The sequence below is a fragment of the Peromyscus californicus genome, unplaced genomic scaffold, assembly GCF_007827085.1.
Source record: "Peromyscus californicus insignis strain IS unplaced genomic scaffold, ASM782708v3 Scaffold_7__1_contigs__length_154581171, whole genome shotgun sequence".
NCBI classification, from domain to species: domain Eukaryota; kingdom Metazoa; phylum Chordata; class Mammalia; order Rodentia; family Cricetidae; genus Peromyscus; species Peromyscus californicus.
In genome coordinates this window covers 840,821-858,732 of record NW_026294595.1, presented here as the reverse complement: position 1 = coordinate 858,732, position 17,912 = coordinate 840,821, and the positions used below count along the sequence as shown (strand labels likewise).

At 50.9% G+C, this 17,912-nt stretch overlaps 1 protein-coding gene across 3 annotated transcripts in view; it reads left to right on the top strand.

Moving 5' to 3' along the window:
• Nek6 (NIMA related kinase 6) overlaps window positions 1–17,912 on the top strand; it is a 77,357-nt gene that overhangs the window by 36,781 nt on the left and 22,664 nt on the right. Inside the window, exons 2-6 of one of the 3 annotated variants that reach the window (XM_052726390.1) lie at window positions 381–444; window positions 4,139–4,257; window positions 11,780–11,920; window positions 13,358–13,420; window positions 15,577–15,687. In XM_052726390.1, the coding sequence (XP_052582350.1) occupies window positions 438–444; window positions 4,139–4,257; window positions 11,780–11,920; window positions 13,358–13,420; window positions 15,577–15,687 (441 nt within the window). In that variant the 5' untranslated portion in view covers window positions 381–437. The remainder of the gene's footprint in view (window positions 1–380; window positions 445–4,138; window positions 4,258–11,779; window positions 11,921–13,357; window positions 13,421–15,576; window positions 15,688–17,912) is intronic. The other 2 variants (XM_052726391.1, XM_052726392.1) reach the window with 2 other exon arrangements.

Sequence of the window (17,912 nt, the reverse complement as noted above, 5' to 3'; positions counted from 1 at the left end):
ACTCCCCATGATACTCACAGCATGTTCCTCTGGTCTGTCCCTGCACTCTCTGTCTCCCCCCAGATACCCTTTCCTGTATGCAGCCTTCCTGCGGCTGACTCTGGAAGAAGCCGTTTTTACGTAGAAATGTGTGGTGTGAGGAGGTTGGGTTTCCACTGGGGTGTTACAGAATGCAGGTTTCTTCAAGTCTTGCCCTTTGGAGACTCCCTGGGGACAACCAAAGCCTTGGAAGGAGAACTGCTGAAGTCTGGACCTGTAGCTTGCTGGGCAAAGGGCTTTGAGCCTCAGTTTCCCTACCTATAAAATGAGTTTCCCAAAAGCCTTGAGGATGAGTGGGAAACATGGCCCATAAAGAAGGGCCCTCTCTCTTTCCCTTCTAGATCTTTCCACCTGGAACGTTCCTCTCGTCAGGCTGGGCTGTCCTCCTGAGGAACACCATGGCAGGTACTTCTGGGCTGTGCATGGGGCTGCACTGAATGTCAGCACTTCACTAATGCCGGGGCTTTGATAGAAGAGACAATGTGCACAGTAGCTGGGTGTGACCTGGAGGGCAGTGCCCATTAGCTTCTGTTGAATGAAAGGCCCTTTGTGGACACTGGCCCTAGGGTTACTAACCCCAAACTTGTGCACTGGCACCACTTTGCTCTTAAGTGGAGACAGGGCTCATTCTACAGAGTGCCACTGGAAAAGATGACAGTGTGGTAGCCTCAGAAGAAGGATGCCCCCGTAGGTCCAAGTCCTGCCCCCTGCTCATTCATGTGACCTAGACAAGCTTTTCAACCCCCTTGGTCCTCAGAGTCGTCATTTCAGTAGGATGACTGCAGCCTCTATCTCGTGGAATTAAGTTTACGGGGATGAAGGGCATATTAAGGGCCTTTGCAACTGTCGTCATCATTATCTGTTATTTCTGAGATGGCTTGGGCCCCTTCCTCATGGTCCTGACACCTTGAATCCACAGAGCTGTTTGGAGGCCTGATCCAGGAGGCATGACCTTCCCAAACAGCAGCCAGGCTCCGCAGTGAGATTTGCCCAGGATCCCAGTTTGTAAGTGAAAAGTACAGATTCACACAATCCCCACCCCCACCCCACCCTGTGCGCCCGAAACACCTAGGGGCTGGAGCTAGGCAAGGCAGGATGAGGGAAGGGGAATTCAGAGACAGGGTCCAGACAGGCACGTAGGAAGGAGAACAGATACATGAATGGCCAGGACAGGGCAGCCTGTGGGCCCATTCTGGAGCCTTCTGTGATAAAGATGGAACCTTCTCCTGAAGACAGTTCTCTCCAACTTTTTCCCAGAGGTACCCCTAAGGGCAGAGGACGGTGAACATGTCACCCTGAGGGATGTGGAGGGTGTTGCCTGTACCAGCTGCTAAGCCCACAGGAGCCTCTGGCTTCATCTTCAAATTCATGCGCATTTTACATCGGGCTCACTCTCATACCCAGTTTGTTGTCACAGGCTTTCCCCCTGAGTAACAGCAGTGCCTGAGGAAGCTTCCCCGCGCTTATCTGTTTATCCTGAGGCTTTTTGTACCCAGCTCCTCCACCATGTCACCCTGGGGAGGGGGGATGCTGCAACAGGATGCTCAGCCAGATGGTGGGAAGATGGAAGGTTCTGAGGGCATCTGGGCCCATCTGCATCACTGTGAGGCCTATGTGGGTGGGTGCAGGGGGAGAGAGGCCCACCCGTGATGCCACGTGTACCCTCAGTCAGAGACTGCTTGTGTGTATCTCCACATGTGAGGACAAGCCACAGCAAAGGTGGTTAATGTCACAGACGGAAGTCCACATGAATGTGCTGGCCAGGAATGGCTATCTTGGCAGAAGCCCTTGCTGGCAGGGGTCTCTGCAGTCTGCCTGTGTCCCCTGTGGCCTCACTCCTGTTGTTGAGTTTATGTGCTGTAGAGTATATAAAGTGCCCCAAAGAGCAGGGAGGGGCTGGGGAGATAGCTTAGTCGGGAAAGTCCTTGCTGCACGTCCACGAGAACCTGAGTTCAATCCCTACACACATACAAAGCTGTGCGTGGCAACACATGCTGAGGAGACAGAAAGGAGAATCCCTGGGCCTAGTGGGCCAGCGACTGTAGCCAAATCAGTGAGCTGTAGAGTCAGTGAGAGACTGTCTCCAAGGAGGAAAGATGTTGATGAAGACACCACTGTGGCCCTCTGCCCTGTGCGTGCACATCCAGATTTGTCCCCCCCACACACGCACATTTGCAGCCACTCGAAGGCAAAGGACTGCCCAAGGATACAGGAGGGCTGGCGCTGGAGGCCAGGGTACGCGCTATAGTGGGCTGGGTGCCCTTGGTGTGCCCAGAAGTTATAAACACTCCTGGCTGGTGTGGCCGGCAACAGTCTCTGAGGGTCGGGGAGCGGCTTACAGCCCTACCAGAATTGCAGGCTGTCCGTTCTAACTGTAGCAATGTGTTGGCTCCTGTCTCACTGCTGTTGAGGGATGGTGGTAGGGTTTAGTGGGGGGTCATTAGGTCATGGGGCACAGCCTCCAGGAAGGACTTTTCTCAAGAGATTAAGTTGTTATAAAAGCTCAAGTCTGACCCCCAATGAATGACTGGCATCCTGTCTGACCTTGTGATCTACCCTTTTCATAGGAGTCCCCATCACTGTAACGTTAGCTGATCAGACACTGGCATTAAGCCCTTGGATCTCCAAAACTGTGAGCTCAATAAAACTTTTCTTTACAAAGTTGCCCAGACTCGGGCATTTTGGTGTAGTGTCAGAAAATGGGCTGGTGCAACCAATCTCTTAGCTAGGGCCCTGCAATGTGGGTTACACAGACACAGCAGGACTGACCAGCTTGTGGGGGCGTGTGCTCATTACTGGAGATGTTAGGAAGGTCATCGTGATCATAGGAACTTCTGGCTCTCTGGAGACTAGTACAGCTGCTCAGTGGCCTGGGTCAAGACCCCTGGAGTTTAGGTTGGGATTGGGACACAAAGGGTGGGGCTGTAGATGCTGTGGGCTTTCTTACTACACTGATGCCTCGTATGTGCCTCGTGGGACCCCAAACCCAGGCCTGGCGCATGGAAGGTATTAAAAACATACTGTGGGGTGCACGTAGACTTTCCCACACAAAAAGAGCACGCGGTTCAGTGCAGGTCATTCCCCCAGCCAGAAAGCTTCCATGCACATCGAGTTGGTCCTTGCCCCAGAGAGGCTTGTGTGGTGGGGAAGCTGGAAGCTGCCTCTAGCACCAGGAGTAGAAGTAACAATGGGGACACCCAGTGACCTTTCGCTCAGGACTGGGTGTATAGTGGGAGCGTTATCAGCTCAGCCCTGGACATGAGAGCTACCCACAGAGCCTGGGCCCTCCAGTGTTGCCGTGTCTGCTACACTGGGGTCCAGCAGGGGTGGGGATGTGAGGTCATTGTTGAAGGTGCTGCCAGAGTCTGGCTTTGTTCTCCTGACCACTCAGACTGCCCAATTGGCTTTATGCAGTGGTGTTGGGGACAGCAGAACAGACCAGTCCTTTACTGAAAGGGTGCAGGAAAAAAAATGAGGCTTTGATGTCTGGTAGTGCAGGGTTGAATCTGGGGCCTCGTGGTGGTTTGAATGAGAAATGTCCCACATAGGCTCAGGTGTTTGGATGCCTGGTTCCCAGTTGGTGCTGCTGGTGTGGAGGGTGAGGTAGTATATCTTTGCTGGAGGAAAGACATCACTGGAGGTGGGCTTTGAAATTATTTTTTCATGCTGTGGTCTCAGCTCCCTTGGCTGCCATGTTGTCTCTGGCTACGATGTCTGCTCCCATGCTGTCCCTGCCATTATGAACTCTAACAATGTGAACCATAAGCCAAAATAAACTTTCTTCCTAAATTCCTTCCTTTTGTGGTGTTTTATCACAGCAGCAGGAAAATAAGTACTTCAGGCCTCCTGTCTGGCCTGGAGTGAACCGTTCTCTTTTCCCTGCAGAGTACCTCAGTTTCCCCCTTCCAATGGACAGTCCTAGCAACTGAGGCAGTACATTATAGAGAGAAGGTATCCCGTGGAGTGTTGAGTCCCAGACTGGTCACTTGTAAATTGGTGACAGTGATCAGAGTGACAGCTGTGCCCTCTGCTTGCCCATCTATAAAATGGAACAGGTGGTCAGGAGGAGAAAGTGACAGACCCTTACTTTCTGTTGCAGCCTGTGACCCTGTGAGGCTGGCATGCAGGATGGCAGGACAGCCCAGCCATGCGCCCCACGGAGGGAATCCGAACAACTTCTGCCATGCCCTGGGGCCTGTGCCCTCTCCAGACCCACAGGTAAGCCTGTTCTCTTGTCTCTCAGGCACACTGAGAGTCCTTCACCAACCCCTCATTCCCTGTAGGAAGCTGCATAGTATGCCCATGCAGAACATCTCCTTGAATGCTTCTGGGTACCTCAAGCCCTGTGCTTAATTCAAAGATACTTGGATTCCATTAAAGAGCAGCTCCATGTCTGCAGGTCTGTGCAAGGGAGGAGAGACTCATGGATGAGCAGAAACAGTTCTTCTGTTCCTGGGTCACTATCAGCCTCTGATTTGGTCTGAACTGTGTTCAGCCGTCTTCAGTCTTATGATTTAGAGGTGGTCTCTCCATGCCCACCTCACCCTGGCTTTAGATGTCTCAGAGGGCCCAGCTGCCTTTAGTACTGCTCTGAAGGTGCCTCTGAGTGCCAGGCACACTCGGTGCCTTTGCCCACTCTGTTTCCTGACACAGAATGCCCTTCTCAGTCTTCCTCCAAGCCACAAGGCCGGATACTACTCTCTGAGGAGACGTTCTGCCCTTGACCCACACCTGTGTGCTCGCCCCCACATGGCTCTGGCCTTGGGCTGTTCATTCCTGCAGGGGTCTTCCCTTCCGACTAGATGGAGGACGTCTCTGGCCCCATGCACAGAGGCATTCTTTGTGCCATTGTGTCAGCAAAATACATCTGTATTTCAGAATACTTCCTGTGTGTGCAGTGCACTGCCTAGGATGGGGCTGCGTGAGGCAGGCCCAGGTCAGCTCTCAGGGAGTGCACAGCCTCCAGGAATAGAAACATAAAAACACCAACAGAAAGGACCACAGGACTCCAGAGCCCAAGCAAAACACCTGATGCAGCTGAGAGGGCCAGATGGACGTCTGTGAGGAAGGGACAGGCTGCAACTAGAGTTTTTCTGTGTCCCATCTGGTCCCTGTGGCCCCGCAGCCGCTCAGACCCAAGTAAGCACACAGAGGCTTATATTAATTAAAACTGCTTGGCCTTTGGCTCAGGCCTACCACTGACTAGCTCTACACTTAAATCAGCCCGTTTCTGTTACTCTATATGTTGCCATGTGTTCCATGGCTTTACCTGTGTGCCATTACATGCTGCTCCCTGGACGGTGGGCTGGCATCTCTTGACTCAGCCTTTCTCGTCCCAGAATTCTCCTTGTCTATTTATCCCACCTATACTTCCTGCCTGGCTACTGGCCAATCAGCTTTTTATTTATCAACCAATCAGAGCAACACATTCACAGCATACAGAGCATCCCACAGCAGCAGGCAATGGCCTAGAGGGCAGCAGGCATGGTGCCTGGACCAGATCTTTCCGGACTCTGTGGGCAGGGCCAGCTTTTCACCCAAAGGCCAGGAACTTCCTAGTTCCTGGTGGAGGACTAAAGGGTCTACCTGTTGTGTGGATTATGCACTGCATAGACATCTGCTCAGGGAGGCAAGTGGGTTTTAAATTCATATATGCTTGCAGTCTTGCTGTGTTGTGATCTGTGGCATAGGGCTGCGTCAGCCCAAGAGAGGGTCCTACTGCAGAACCACACACACACACACACACACACACACACACACACACACACACACACACACGCCACGTGAGCTCATGGACTGTGAGTGTGTACAGTCCTAGGACATCTGTGCCATTTGTGCTGTGTGTTCGTTGTTGGCTGGGACGCGGTAGTCCATTTCCAGGTAGAATCTGGGGGAGCCACAGCTCCAGAGCTGGGGCCGGGACATGATACTGATGGCCGGGCAGCAGGGCCTGCTTAGGTAATGTAGCCATTTGTCACATTAAGTCATTCACTAACAATTGAATCCCCCTTGATTAATCTCCCAGAATTAGCCAGTTGCATTTTGGGCAATTAGGGTTAATTACAGGCTCATTTGGCAGAGGAGAGAGGGCCTGTAATTATTTCTCGAGCGAGGCGAGGCGAGGAGGCAGCAGTGACAGTGTCCTCGGCAGCTTGTCGCACATGTTGGTGTGGGTGATAACATAGTTAAGTGTAATTAGATGCAATCACTCAGTGTCGGCTGCTCTGGGCAGTGGTTGTCAGGCAAGGATGCCCCAGTCCCACCTGCACCTGGCCAGGCTTGAAGACTTGGGGTGCATGGCCAAGTATGCTTTGCAAACTCCAGGCTGGAACAGGGTAGCACTGGCCAGGCACATCCTCTGTCCTCTCACAGTGTCTATGGTTTTGACCCCATCAGGGGAGCATGGCAGCCAAGCCTTTCCCATGTCAGCATACTAAAACATTTGGAATGGACATGAAGTCATGTCCCTTTATGGCAGGAAGCATGTATCCCAGCAGGCCATCCTTAGAACCCGGAATGAGGTTCCACCTGCTCCAAGGTTGGGTATAATGCCCCTCGGCCTCAGCTTCCTCATCTGTAGAGTGGGGACAATGATGGCACTTCCATCCTGAGACTTCTGTGAAGTCTAAATGACATGATGTGCTTTTAACTCTAGCATGAAAATGCCATGTGTAGACTTTATTTTTATAATTGAAAAATTATTGCAGTTTTTACAACCAAAGCCCCCACCGTTTAGCCTGCCCTCTGGAGGCAGAAAGGTCAGGAGCTCATAACAATCCACCTATGGCTTTGTTACTTCCAGGCACAAAGCCAGTGGCTTTACAGAAGCTGAGAGAGCCATGAGTGCATGGAAGTTTGCTTGCTGTACCATGTCGTGGGCCTGTGAGGTTCACATACATGGAGGAAAGCTGGGCTTTAACTGGGATCTAGTGAATGCTATATAGAGTTCAGAAGAGGCAACCCATGAAGAACGATGCAGATTGTGTAGAAGGGGGAAGGTTTCTTATGTGAGACGATCCTGCCAACATGTCTTCAGAAACCTACTTTGGGCAAGCTGAGTTCACTTCTATTTGGAGAGAGGCGTGTACATACTTTGCAGGGGCCTGGGGGCAGCTGTTCATGGGTGTGTGTGTCACGGACCCAAATCTGTATGTAAACCTTCCCGAAGGACTGATGATGGAAGCACTCGGGAGGCAGAGGCAGGAGGATCTCTGTGAGTTCGAGGCCAGCCTGGTCTACAGAGTGAGTTCCAGGACAGGCAGGGCTACGCAGAAAAACCCTATCTCAAGAAACCAAAACAAAACAAAGAAGTGATGGTTGTAGCATGAATCTTAGAAAGTCTTATTAATAAAACAAACCCGGAGCCAAGTATTGGGGTGAACACTGGAAGATCAGAGAGACAGAATAAGCCACAGCTAACCTCACCTGGCCAACTTCTCAGCTGATCTTGTTTCCTCAGACTGGAAGCCTCTGTGTCCTCATATCCGAATGGCTCTCAGCTGAACTGTGCTGCTCAAAACCTAAAATGCTTAACCAGGCCAAATGCCTCTAGTTTCTGGTCCTCACGCCTTATATACCTTTCTGCTTTCTACCACCACTCCCTGGGATTAAAGGCTGGCTTTCTGGGATTAAAGGCGTGAGTCACCATGCTTGGCTGTATCCTTGAACACATGGATTTCTGCCTCTGGAATGCTAGGATTAAAGGCGTGTGCTACCACTGCCTATCCCAAGTATCTAGTGGCTTTTCTGTTCTCTGACCCCAGATAAGTTTATTAAGGTACACAATATTTTGGGGAACACAATACCACCACAGATGGTGGATGGTTAAGTTTGTTTGTTTGTTGTTTTTTTTTGTTTGTTTTTTTGAGACAAGGTTTCTCTTTGTAGTGTTGGTGCCTGTCCTGGATCTCGCTCTGTAGACCAGACTAGCCCCAAACTCAGAGATCCGCCTGCCTCTGCCTCCCGAGTGCTGGGATTAAAGGCGTGTGCCACCGCTGCCTGGCCAATGGCTAAGCTTTAAGGATCAAATATTAATGGCTATTGAAACCCAAGGAGCTGGGAAGTGGCCCAGTCGGTGGAGGGCTTGCCATTCAAGCATGATCCGAGTTTAGATGTTTAGCATCCACATGAAAGTGGTACACTTCTGTAACCCAGCACCAGGAAAGTGGGAGACATGTGGGTCTCCGGGGCTCACTGACTATCCAGCTTCGCCAAATTTGGTGAGCTCTGGCTTCAGTGGAAGACCCTGTCTCAACAGTAAAGTGGAGAATGATTGAAGACAGTGGACATTGACCTCTTCTTTCCATGTGCACATGCGCGCACGCACACACACACACACACACACACACACACACACACACACACACACAAAATTGAAGAGTGTTGGCTTTGCTTGTAAATTTAGAAAATGATTGTTTCAGACCTTTATCTGAGAACTGGCCTTTGGGGCTCGCAGCCTACTGTGGAGCCCTCTATAAACAGATAAAAAGGAGAGCACTTCAGGGCTTGGGGAAGAACAGAGAAGAGGGGAGCTGGTTCTGTCCAGAGGATGACCAGGAATCGGACAGGACAGAGAGATTATTTATAGACCCCAGACCTGTAGGCAGGCCAAGCTGGTTACACACACACACACACACACACACACACACACACACACACACACACACACACACACCACACCATACCTCTACTTCTTCAGCCAAGAGCAGAGAACTGGTGCTTGGTCACTTGAATTGAGCCCGTAGCAAAGGAGGAGCCCGTTGTGGGTTTTATAAAGATCCCTTATGGCTGAGGCTTAAGGCCCGTGGAGGTAACAATGGAGCAGAGCAGTGCCCACAGGGAAATGCCAACTGTCCTGGCATGGAGGTGGAGAACCTTTAGTCTTCATCTTCTATCCTTTGCCTGGAGGTGCTCTCAGCTGCCATCTCACTAGGGTACCAGAATCATCCTGTGGAGGGGAACTGCTGTTTGGATGTTTAGTGCCTGTCAGAATGTCTCTATGCTACAAGTAATTCCCTAGTGTTTCTGTGCGCTGATGGTCCGTGAAGCCTCTGGTAGACTTCTAAGATAGGAGGATGGCAGTGACGAATCGTGCTAACAGTATGATCACTGAGTTCTTCTGCCTCAGAGGAGAAGCAGCCAGTGCTCTGGGGTAGTAACAATGAAGGTTGGCTTTGGGTTTGAAATCGGCCACTCTGCTGAGCGAGGTTGGCCTTGCCCTGTCTGACAATGTGGACTCTTTGTAAATCGAGCCCTTTTATGCAACGCATATTTAAAACATTTCGCTTTATAGAAACCCAGTCCCCTGTAAGTTCCCTATACACATGGTGTCAGATGTCTTTAAAGGTGAAATTCATTTACAGGAAATGTCATGCTGATGAAGTGTGCTTTTTAAAATCATAGAAACAGTTGCCTTAAAATTAATGATGCGTCACCAGTATGAGGGAGAAGAGGCCCGTCCAGTGTAAAGATGATTAAAATTCAGGTCAGAAGTCTGACTTAGTCAGGCTAAATTTTTTAATGAGATTTCAGAAAATTAATTGGGCGAATGCATTTTTATCCTTCTAACATGTAATTCTATGCTCCTGTTTAGGGAGTGAGCGTATAGAGAAAAGGGTTTTTCGATGGCCAAAGCATATTGTGGTTCAAACATTTTAAACTCAAATTAGCAAAGGGGTTGGGGGGTAGTATTTGTGGCCTAATTTGATCTGACTTGGGAAAGAAAGCCTGGGTTTCTCTGGCTTTCTGGGGTAGGATGAGTCTGCTAGGGAGGCCTCTCCCATTGTTCCCTGTATGTCCTGCCTGGGCCTCAGAAAACTAGTGACATTTCTAGGAAGGATGCAGCTGGGGACAGTTGCCATGGACCTCAGCTGTCTCCTTGACTCATACAGCAGGTCCCTCCTGCTGTCTGTGGTCAGACTCTCGGAGACTGCTCCATCGTCCTCCTCCTCTTGATCCACACCATCCTCCCTCTGTGGCTCAGGCCTTCTCCTTGGGGTTACTGTGCTAGGAAGCAGTATGTGGGCGATTGTTGCAGGATCAGCAGCCTGCCTCCTCATAGCCCTGGACCCTGGTTCTCTCCTCCGCATTTGAGGGACAACCGAGGGCCACCCCAGCTCTAAGGGGCCAGGAATGACTTCCCATTGTGTCATCCCTGCCAGCAGCCCTAGTGAATGGATGACAGGCTCAGGGTTACTCAGGTGCTCAGCAAACTGGACCGTGCTGAGGGTACCCTGAGTTGGGAAACAAGCCTGACAAGGCAGGGCAACACAGACCTAGCCAGAGGGTGAGAAGACTCTCTCTACAACCCTACCCCCGAATTAAATCAGAGTCAGGACTCTAATGCTCAAGAGCCTTTGTGTCCTGAGATGCCCCACACCTGAGCAGAGGCTGCCCCAGGAGCACCCTGCCCAGCAGTTTGCTGGCAGTCTCCCACCCCAGTGCACTGGACATGCCCCCAGTGCACAGCAGTACCCAAGCTTCACTACAGTAAACTATTTCTCTAACTGGGATGAATGGGCTGCAACAGGAAATGCAAATCTGGGTCATCCATATGCAGATGTGAACTAGAACCTCGGCCTCAGTGTGGTTTTCACCCCCCACCCCACAACTACCAACTCACACCCGCCCATTAGACTTGGGAGCCACAGCAGAATTGGGCAATGTGGCCTCTCCAGCTGGGCAGAGTGTCACTGGGGCCTTCAGCCAGCAGTCCACCCACCTACCCTAGCGAGCGAGTAGCCTTGATGCTCCGCCTTCGCCATCCTTCACTGTACCAGGGGAATGCTGAGGTCCAAGAGAGGAGGGCCTCACCCCAGGACCCCCAGTAGCACAAGCCCAGATCTGGCAAGGAATCTGCTCTACTGGCCAGGCCTAGGTCTGGAGGAAGAGTCCTTCCTTGGGCTCTCAGGAGTTCAAAGCAGCCCCCAAGTAGCACACAGTAGGTATCTAATGTGCAGCAGAAGCACGTTGTCTCCTCTGTAGGTGCTTCTCTCCCCAAGAGCCACCTTGGTTCTTTGTAAGCGTGACTTCCGCTTGCTTCTGCAGTTGGCAAGGCAGACTCACTCCTTGGAGGAAGAGCAGAGTTGGGGCCGACACTGCCGCACCCTACTAGTCCTCACTTTCCAGCAGTGCGGGAGCAGTGGGGTGGCAGCTGTGCCGTGACAGGCATGTAGAGTGCTCGGGGAAGCTGGTCCTCTTAAGTCACCATTTGGTGGGTAGGTAGGGTACCGGCAGTTCCTAAAGTGCTTACCCAGCAGAATCATCTTCCTCCTGCTTAAGTCTGCAGGCAGGGATCTCTCCAAACCACCTTCCATGGGTGCCTCAGGATTTCAGAGTCAAGGTCAGCCCAGCATTGACCTTGCAGAGGGAAGGAGGCAGTGTGAGCATGGCCTGGCAGGTCCCTCTGTTCCATCATGGCTTTCAGTGTTGGCTCTGCAGTCTCCACAAAGTCCCTTCTTTGTGTGACTTCGATGGGCACAAGCCGTCCAAAGGAGCTCGGTTGTAAGCGGCACATCTGAAGCTGGCTTGACCTCATGGGGAGCGTCTAACTGTGTCCTGCCCGTCTTTTTCTGACACTTGTCACACACTCTACTTACCAGGCCCGTTTTGGGGGATGGCAAGTGAAATCCCTTCTTTGCTTAGATAGTGTTGTTTGGGTACTGGGGTCCTAGAGGCCCCAGCCATCTAGTTCCAGTCTTTCTACTTCAGCCTAACTGATCACCCACCCCGTCTCCTACAGAGGCACCCCAACACCGTGTCTTTTCGCTGCTCACTGGCAGACTTCCAGATTGAGAAGAAGATTGGCCGAGGACAGTTCAGTGAGGTTTACAAGGCCACCTGCCTGCTGGACAGGAAAACAGTGGCTCTAAAGAAGGTACAGGTGAGTTCAGGGCCACAAGTCCAAGTGGCTTCACTGTGACCCTACCTCCTAGGGGACTCAAGTTTAGCCCCCTATAAAACATAAAGGAAAAGTATGCACACATTAGGCACCTATTGTGTACAGGCATGTGCTCAGACATGGGGCCTCGACAGTAGCCCTGTGGGCTGAGATTATTGTCCCATTTTTCAGATGAGGAAAACAGTAGCAACCCACTAATTCTCTAGGCCAGAGGGAGCTTAGGGGAAAACAAGGTACCCCCTGCCCACCTGGGCTCTGGCTCTAAGAGTCCAGCCTGCCCTCTATGACTCTTCTAAATGGAGGGGAGGGATACAGCAGCAGGGTCAGGCTGGGAGGCACACAGCATGTGCCTAGAACCCTCCCCACAGGCTGCCTTGTTCTGCTGGTTCTGCAGAGAGAGTAAGGTGAGCACCTGGGGGCCAAGAGTCCCTGGACAGGGAGGACTGCTCAGCCAGGCATCTGTTGTTCAAATCTTAGATGACCTTTTAATAAAAAACCCAAAGCCAGATATTGGGATTAAAGCTGAAAGATCAGAGAAGCAGAGCAAGCCACAGCCACTACCTATTACCTCACCAACTCCATGAATCCTTTGAAATTCTCTCGAGTCTTCACCTGAAAGGGTCTCAGCTGAACTGCCTTATTTCCTGTTTCCTCACGCCTTATATACCTTTCTCTGCCCTGCTATCACTTCCTGGGATTAAAGGCGTGTGTGCTTCTCAGTACTGGGATTAAAGGTGTGTGCCAGCACTGCCTGGCTCTGTTTCCAGTGTGGCCTTGAACTCACAGTGATAGGATTAAGGGTGTGTGCCACCACTGTCTGGCCTCTATGTCTAATCTAGTGGCTAGCTCTGTCCTCTGATCCTCAGGCAAGTTTATTAGGTTACACAATATATCACCATTGGCATCCATGGGAGCGGATGGGAAGACACCAGCTGCGTAGTATCAGCATTGACCTGTGACCCTCACATTCTCTCCAGGGCACTGGAGCATCAGGCTCCTGCAGTGAGAAACAGTCTGCTTTTTCCTTTCCAGAGGGCATTCTGGGCCATCTTACTTCTTTTGCATAATGGCTGCTGGGCTGGGACACTGGCAATGGCTGCCTTCGGTCTGTTCCTACAAGTCTTATGCTTCAGGTCCCTACTGAAGGAGCAATGATGACAGATCACTTACCAGGGTGTGACCTCAGCAAGGCTCAGATTCTGTGGTCCTCAGTCCCTACTCTGTGAGTTGGATACAGTGACTCTTGCCATGTAGGAGGCATCATGGGACCGAAGTGAACCTGATAACATGGTCTCTGACTCCTGCTGTTGCTGAGTCAGGACTGGTTCTCCTTGGCAAGGAGCAAGGTGAGCAGGGGATTGAATCCTGGCCATTGGCTCTGGTCTGAACTGTTCCATTTCTGCCTTCCTCTTGCCCTAGATCTTTGAGATGATGGATGCCAAAGCCAGGCAGGACTGTGTCAAGGAAATTGGTCTCCTAAAGGTGAGTGGCCTGGGTCAGGCCAATCTTGGTTGGGCCAGCTCTTCAGGTTACTGTAGGTCAAACACCCTGGGCCCATCAGGACAACACAAATGGAGCATCAGGTGTGTTTGCGATTGTCCCCGCCTCCTTCCCAGTGATCTCCATGTTGATTTCCCCAGAGCCATAGATAGAACTTTCCAGACTAGATTTGGGCACCAGGGCAGGAAGCTGGGAGAGGAGGGAAGCCTTGGGTTACAGTCCTAATGTCTTCCTTCCCAAGCTGTGTGACCTTTCACAAGTGACCTAACCTCCATGAGCCTCTGTTTGCCCATCATCTAAATGGCAGGAATATCTCCCTGTTGGGATTGAGAGGATTGTGTAAATAAAAATGACACAGGGCTGGGAGACAGCTCAGTTGGTAGAATGATTGCCTTGTAAGCATGAGGATATGCCCTTAATCCTAGAACCCATTTGTTGTTGTTTGTTTTTGAGACTGGATTTCTCTGTGTAACCCTGGCTGTTCTAGAACTCCCTGTGTAGACCATGCCGGCCTTGAACTCACAGAGATCCACCTTTGTCTGCCTCAGGAGTGCTGGGATCAAAGGCATGCGCTACCATGCCCGACCTCCATATTTGGTTGTTTCTAAAAAAGCCAAGCAAGGTATTGTGTGCTCTAGCCCCAGCACTGAGGAGGTGTAGATGCTAGAGTCTCTGGGGCTCGCAAGCCAGCGATCAGTAAGAGATCCTGTCTCAAAACCAAGGTGGGGCCAGCACAGATGGTTCAGTGAGTAGAGCACCTGGCCATGCAAGGCACCTGAGTCAGTCCCCAGAGCCCATAGAAAGACGGGAGAGCTGATTCACAAGACCATCCTCCAGCCTCTACACAGGCACCATGGCATGCACACACACACACACACACACACACACACACTAATAATGAATAAAAATTGTAACGTTCTCTGATGGCCATGGAAGCTGGTGTTAGCCCTCAATAACCTTCTCAAAACACCCACAAAACAGTTCGGGAGATAGAGGAGAGTTTGAACAAGGTGCCAGGGAAGCTGGACCTGCCAATGAGAAAGAGCGAGCGGTAACCCCTGCCTCACACCACACACACATGGTTGTGAAATGGATTAGTCTGAAAACAAAATGAAACACTAAACTGAGGACATTTCTGTAGTCTGTGTGCAGATTGGAAAGTTAAAGCTGTGCCAGGCGTGGTGTCATCCACCTCTAACTCCAATATGGAGGAAGCCAAGGCAGAATAATATCCAGGAGTTAAAGGCCAGCCTGGGCTACATAGTGAATACCAGGCCATCCTGGGCTGATGTCCAGAATGAGGTCCCCAAAGATTGAACAAAAACACAGGGTAAGGCTATAATCAAAAGTTTGTAGGAGAAAACTGCAGGGACATGTCGTAGCTAGAGCACACAAAGGTGTCCCCAAATACCAAGGGCATTAGCCACAAACGAAGGCCGGAATTATCTATGCCCATCGTAGCCACCATACAGAGATGAAAGTCACAGATGGGAGACACCACCTCATTCACAAAGGTCTTATGCATATATATGCTGACAGATCAACACTGATAAGTAAATAACCCAGGGTCTAATTGGTCTGACTGGTTCAATGTTTTCAGAGCTCCAGGGCATCCAGGTCCCTGCCCCCACCTTTCCCCATATGCCCATCCCCTAGGCTCCCAGCACCCCCTGCCTTGCTGTCTCATCAGCCACTCTGTCCTCTGTTCAACCCCTGGGTTGCTCTAGGCCCTCCTACCACAGGGCCTTTGCATAAGCCCTATCCACTCAGACCCCTGGCCTCAGTAATTCGCAGTAGTCCTGAGTACTGCGTGTGGGTATAATGTCACCACCAGGGTCCTCTCTGTGAGGTAGAGCTTATTTTTATCACCCTGCCTGGCCTCATTCACTTGCTCAGCATACTGGAACTCACACTGAGAGAGTCAGTCAGGGGTGCTTGGGCTCAGAAGGATTCTTAGGTTTCCAAGGGATGGCTGAGACATTGAGAAAGAATACAAGAACAGAAGGAGTGTTTCTGTGAACCCATGAGCTGAGCTGCACTGGAGGGGTATTGGGGGTATGTGTGCAGGGCAGGCACTGGGGCTGTGCAACGCATCACTGGTGTGACCCCGCCCCCCCCCGCCCCCCTTTCTGGTGCAGCAACTGAACCATCCGAACATCATCAAGTATCTGGACTCATTCATCGAAGACAATGAGCTGAACATTGTGCTGGAGTTGGCCGATGCAGGCGACCTCTCACAGATGATCAAGGTCAGGGCAGCCTCCTTTCAACCTGAATGGCACTCCTCCATGTCCCAGTGACAGCCTTGGCCTGACTCTGACCTCAGCACTTATGTGGGATACCCTTGTCTTCCTGTCAGGCTCAGGTGGTGGTGGGGCACACAAAGCAAGGCAGAGTCATACCTAGACAGGATGGTGACTGGGTAAGGGCTGTGGTAACACAGAAGGGACCCTTTGGATCACCCACACTGCTCTGGCCCAGAGCATATGGGGACGCTTTTCTCTACAGAAGGAACAGGAACAGATAGTCAACACCTCCAAAGATCAGACTCCAGTGAAACACCATGACCAAAGCGGCATCGGGAGGAAAGAGTTTATTTGGCTTATACTTCCACATCAAAGGAAGTCAGGACAGGAACTCAAGCAGGGCAGGAACCTGGAGGCAGGAGCTGGTGCAGAGGCCATGGAGAGTGCTGCTCACTGGCCTGCTTCTCGTGGCTTGCTTAGCCTGCTTTCTTATAGAACCCAGGACCACTTGCCAGAGGATAGCAACACCATCCACATGCTGGGCCCTTCCATATCAACCACTAGTTAAGAAAATGCCCTGCAGGCTTGCCTCCAGCCTGATTTTATGGAGGCATTTCTTAACTGAGGCTTCTTCCTCTCAGATAACTATAGATTGTATCAAGGTGCCATAAAACTAGCCAGCACAATTCCCTATCAACTTGACACACAAGCACATCACGGTTGAGCCACAACCTTCCCTTTCTTGTTCTTGATCACACACTAACATCAACATCACAATATAAAATAGCTTACAAATTTAAAAAGTCCCACAGTCTTTACAAATTCAAATACTTTAAAATTCAGTCTCTTTAAAAAGTCCAAGTCTCTTTAAATGTTCAAAGTCTTTGAGCTGTGGGGGCCTATAAAATAAAAAATAAGTTAAATATCTCCTTACTTTAGGGGGGAAGAATGGGGGCACAGTAACAATGTGAACAAAGTAAAACCAAACTCCAACTGAATAAATAGCACAAGGTCTAATGTCTGGGATCCACTCGTGATCTTCTGGGCTCTTCCAAAGGGCATGGGTCACTTCTCCAGCTCTGTCCTCTGCAGCACATGCAGCTTGTCTTCTACGCTCGGGCAGGCTGCACTCCTCTGCTGCTGCTGTTCTTGGTGTCATCCCAGGGTGCTGGGGTCTCAAATGCTAGGATCTTCTGCTGCAAGTGGGCTGCACTTTCACCAATAGCCTCTTCATGGTGCCAAACCTCAGCTGCTCTGCATGACCCCTGCATTTCCTCAACCCCCACCCCCGGGTGATTCTTACACCGCCAAGTTCAACTGCCAGCACAAGGTACAACCTTGGCCACCTCTGAACACAGCTCCTGTGTGCTGACTCAGGAAACACGTCCCAGAAGATTTCATATCAGTGATGCTAGTCTCTTCTGTCACCACTAAGTTCTCAGCTCCAGCTGACCAGCATCAATTAGTCCAGTAAAGCAGAAGTTTCACTTTAGTGGTTCAGTCTCTTGTTAATCATAGCCAATTTTTCAGCTCTGGCTGAAGAGAACCACAGATTTTTAATTCAAAATGTGCAGTGGTTTCAAAATGTGCAGTGGTCCCATAGAATCTTTTTTTTTTAATTTTTTTTATTTTATTTATTATGTGTACAGCGTGTATGACTGCAGGCCAGAAGAGGGCACCAGATCTCATTACAGATGGTTGTGAGCCACCATGTGGTTGCTGGGAATTGAACTCAGGACCTCTGGAAGAGCAGTCAGTGCTCTTAACCTCTGAGCCATCTCTCCAGCGCCCCCATAGAATCTTTAAGTGACATGTCCTGTGGCTCCAGCTGCCACATAGGGGAAACTGAGGCCCAGGAAGGTTGTCTTGTCTGAAAACACTATGTGGGAACTCAGACTGTGTACCTGGCCTGGAACTGGTCAGAGGTCATTGTCTCCACAACCCAGCCTCTGGACAGGTATATTCATTACCATGGAGTGAGGATTCCAGGCATGGTCTGTGAGAGGCTGAACAACAGTTAGCCTGGAAAGCTTGGTGCCATGTTCTCTGATATCCCATACCCCCCCCCCCCCCCCCCCAGGACTCAGGAGTGGAACTTCTGTGGACTTGGTTTCAGGGACTTGGTGGCTCCATAGAGAGTGCCACCATCAGTCACAGACAGTAAGCTCAGAGATGTTTAGTCTCCAGCCAGAGGCAACACAGCCTGTAAGTGAAAAGCCCTAATCCAT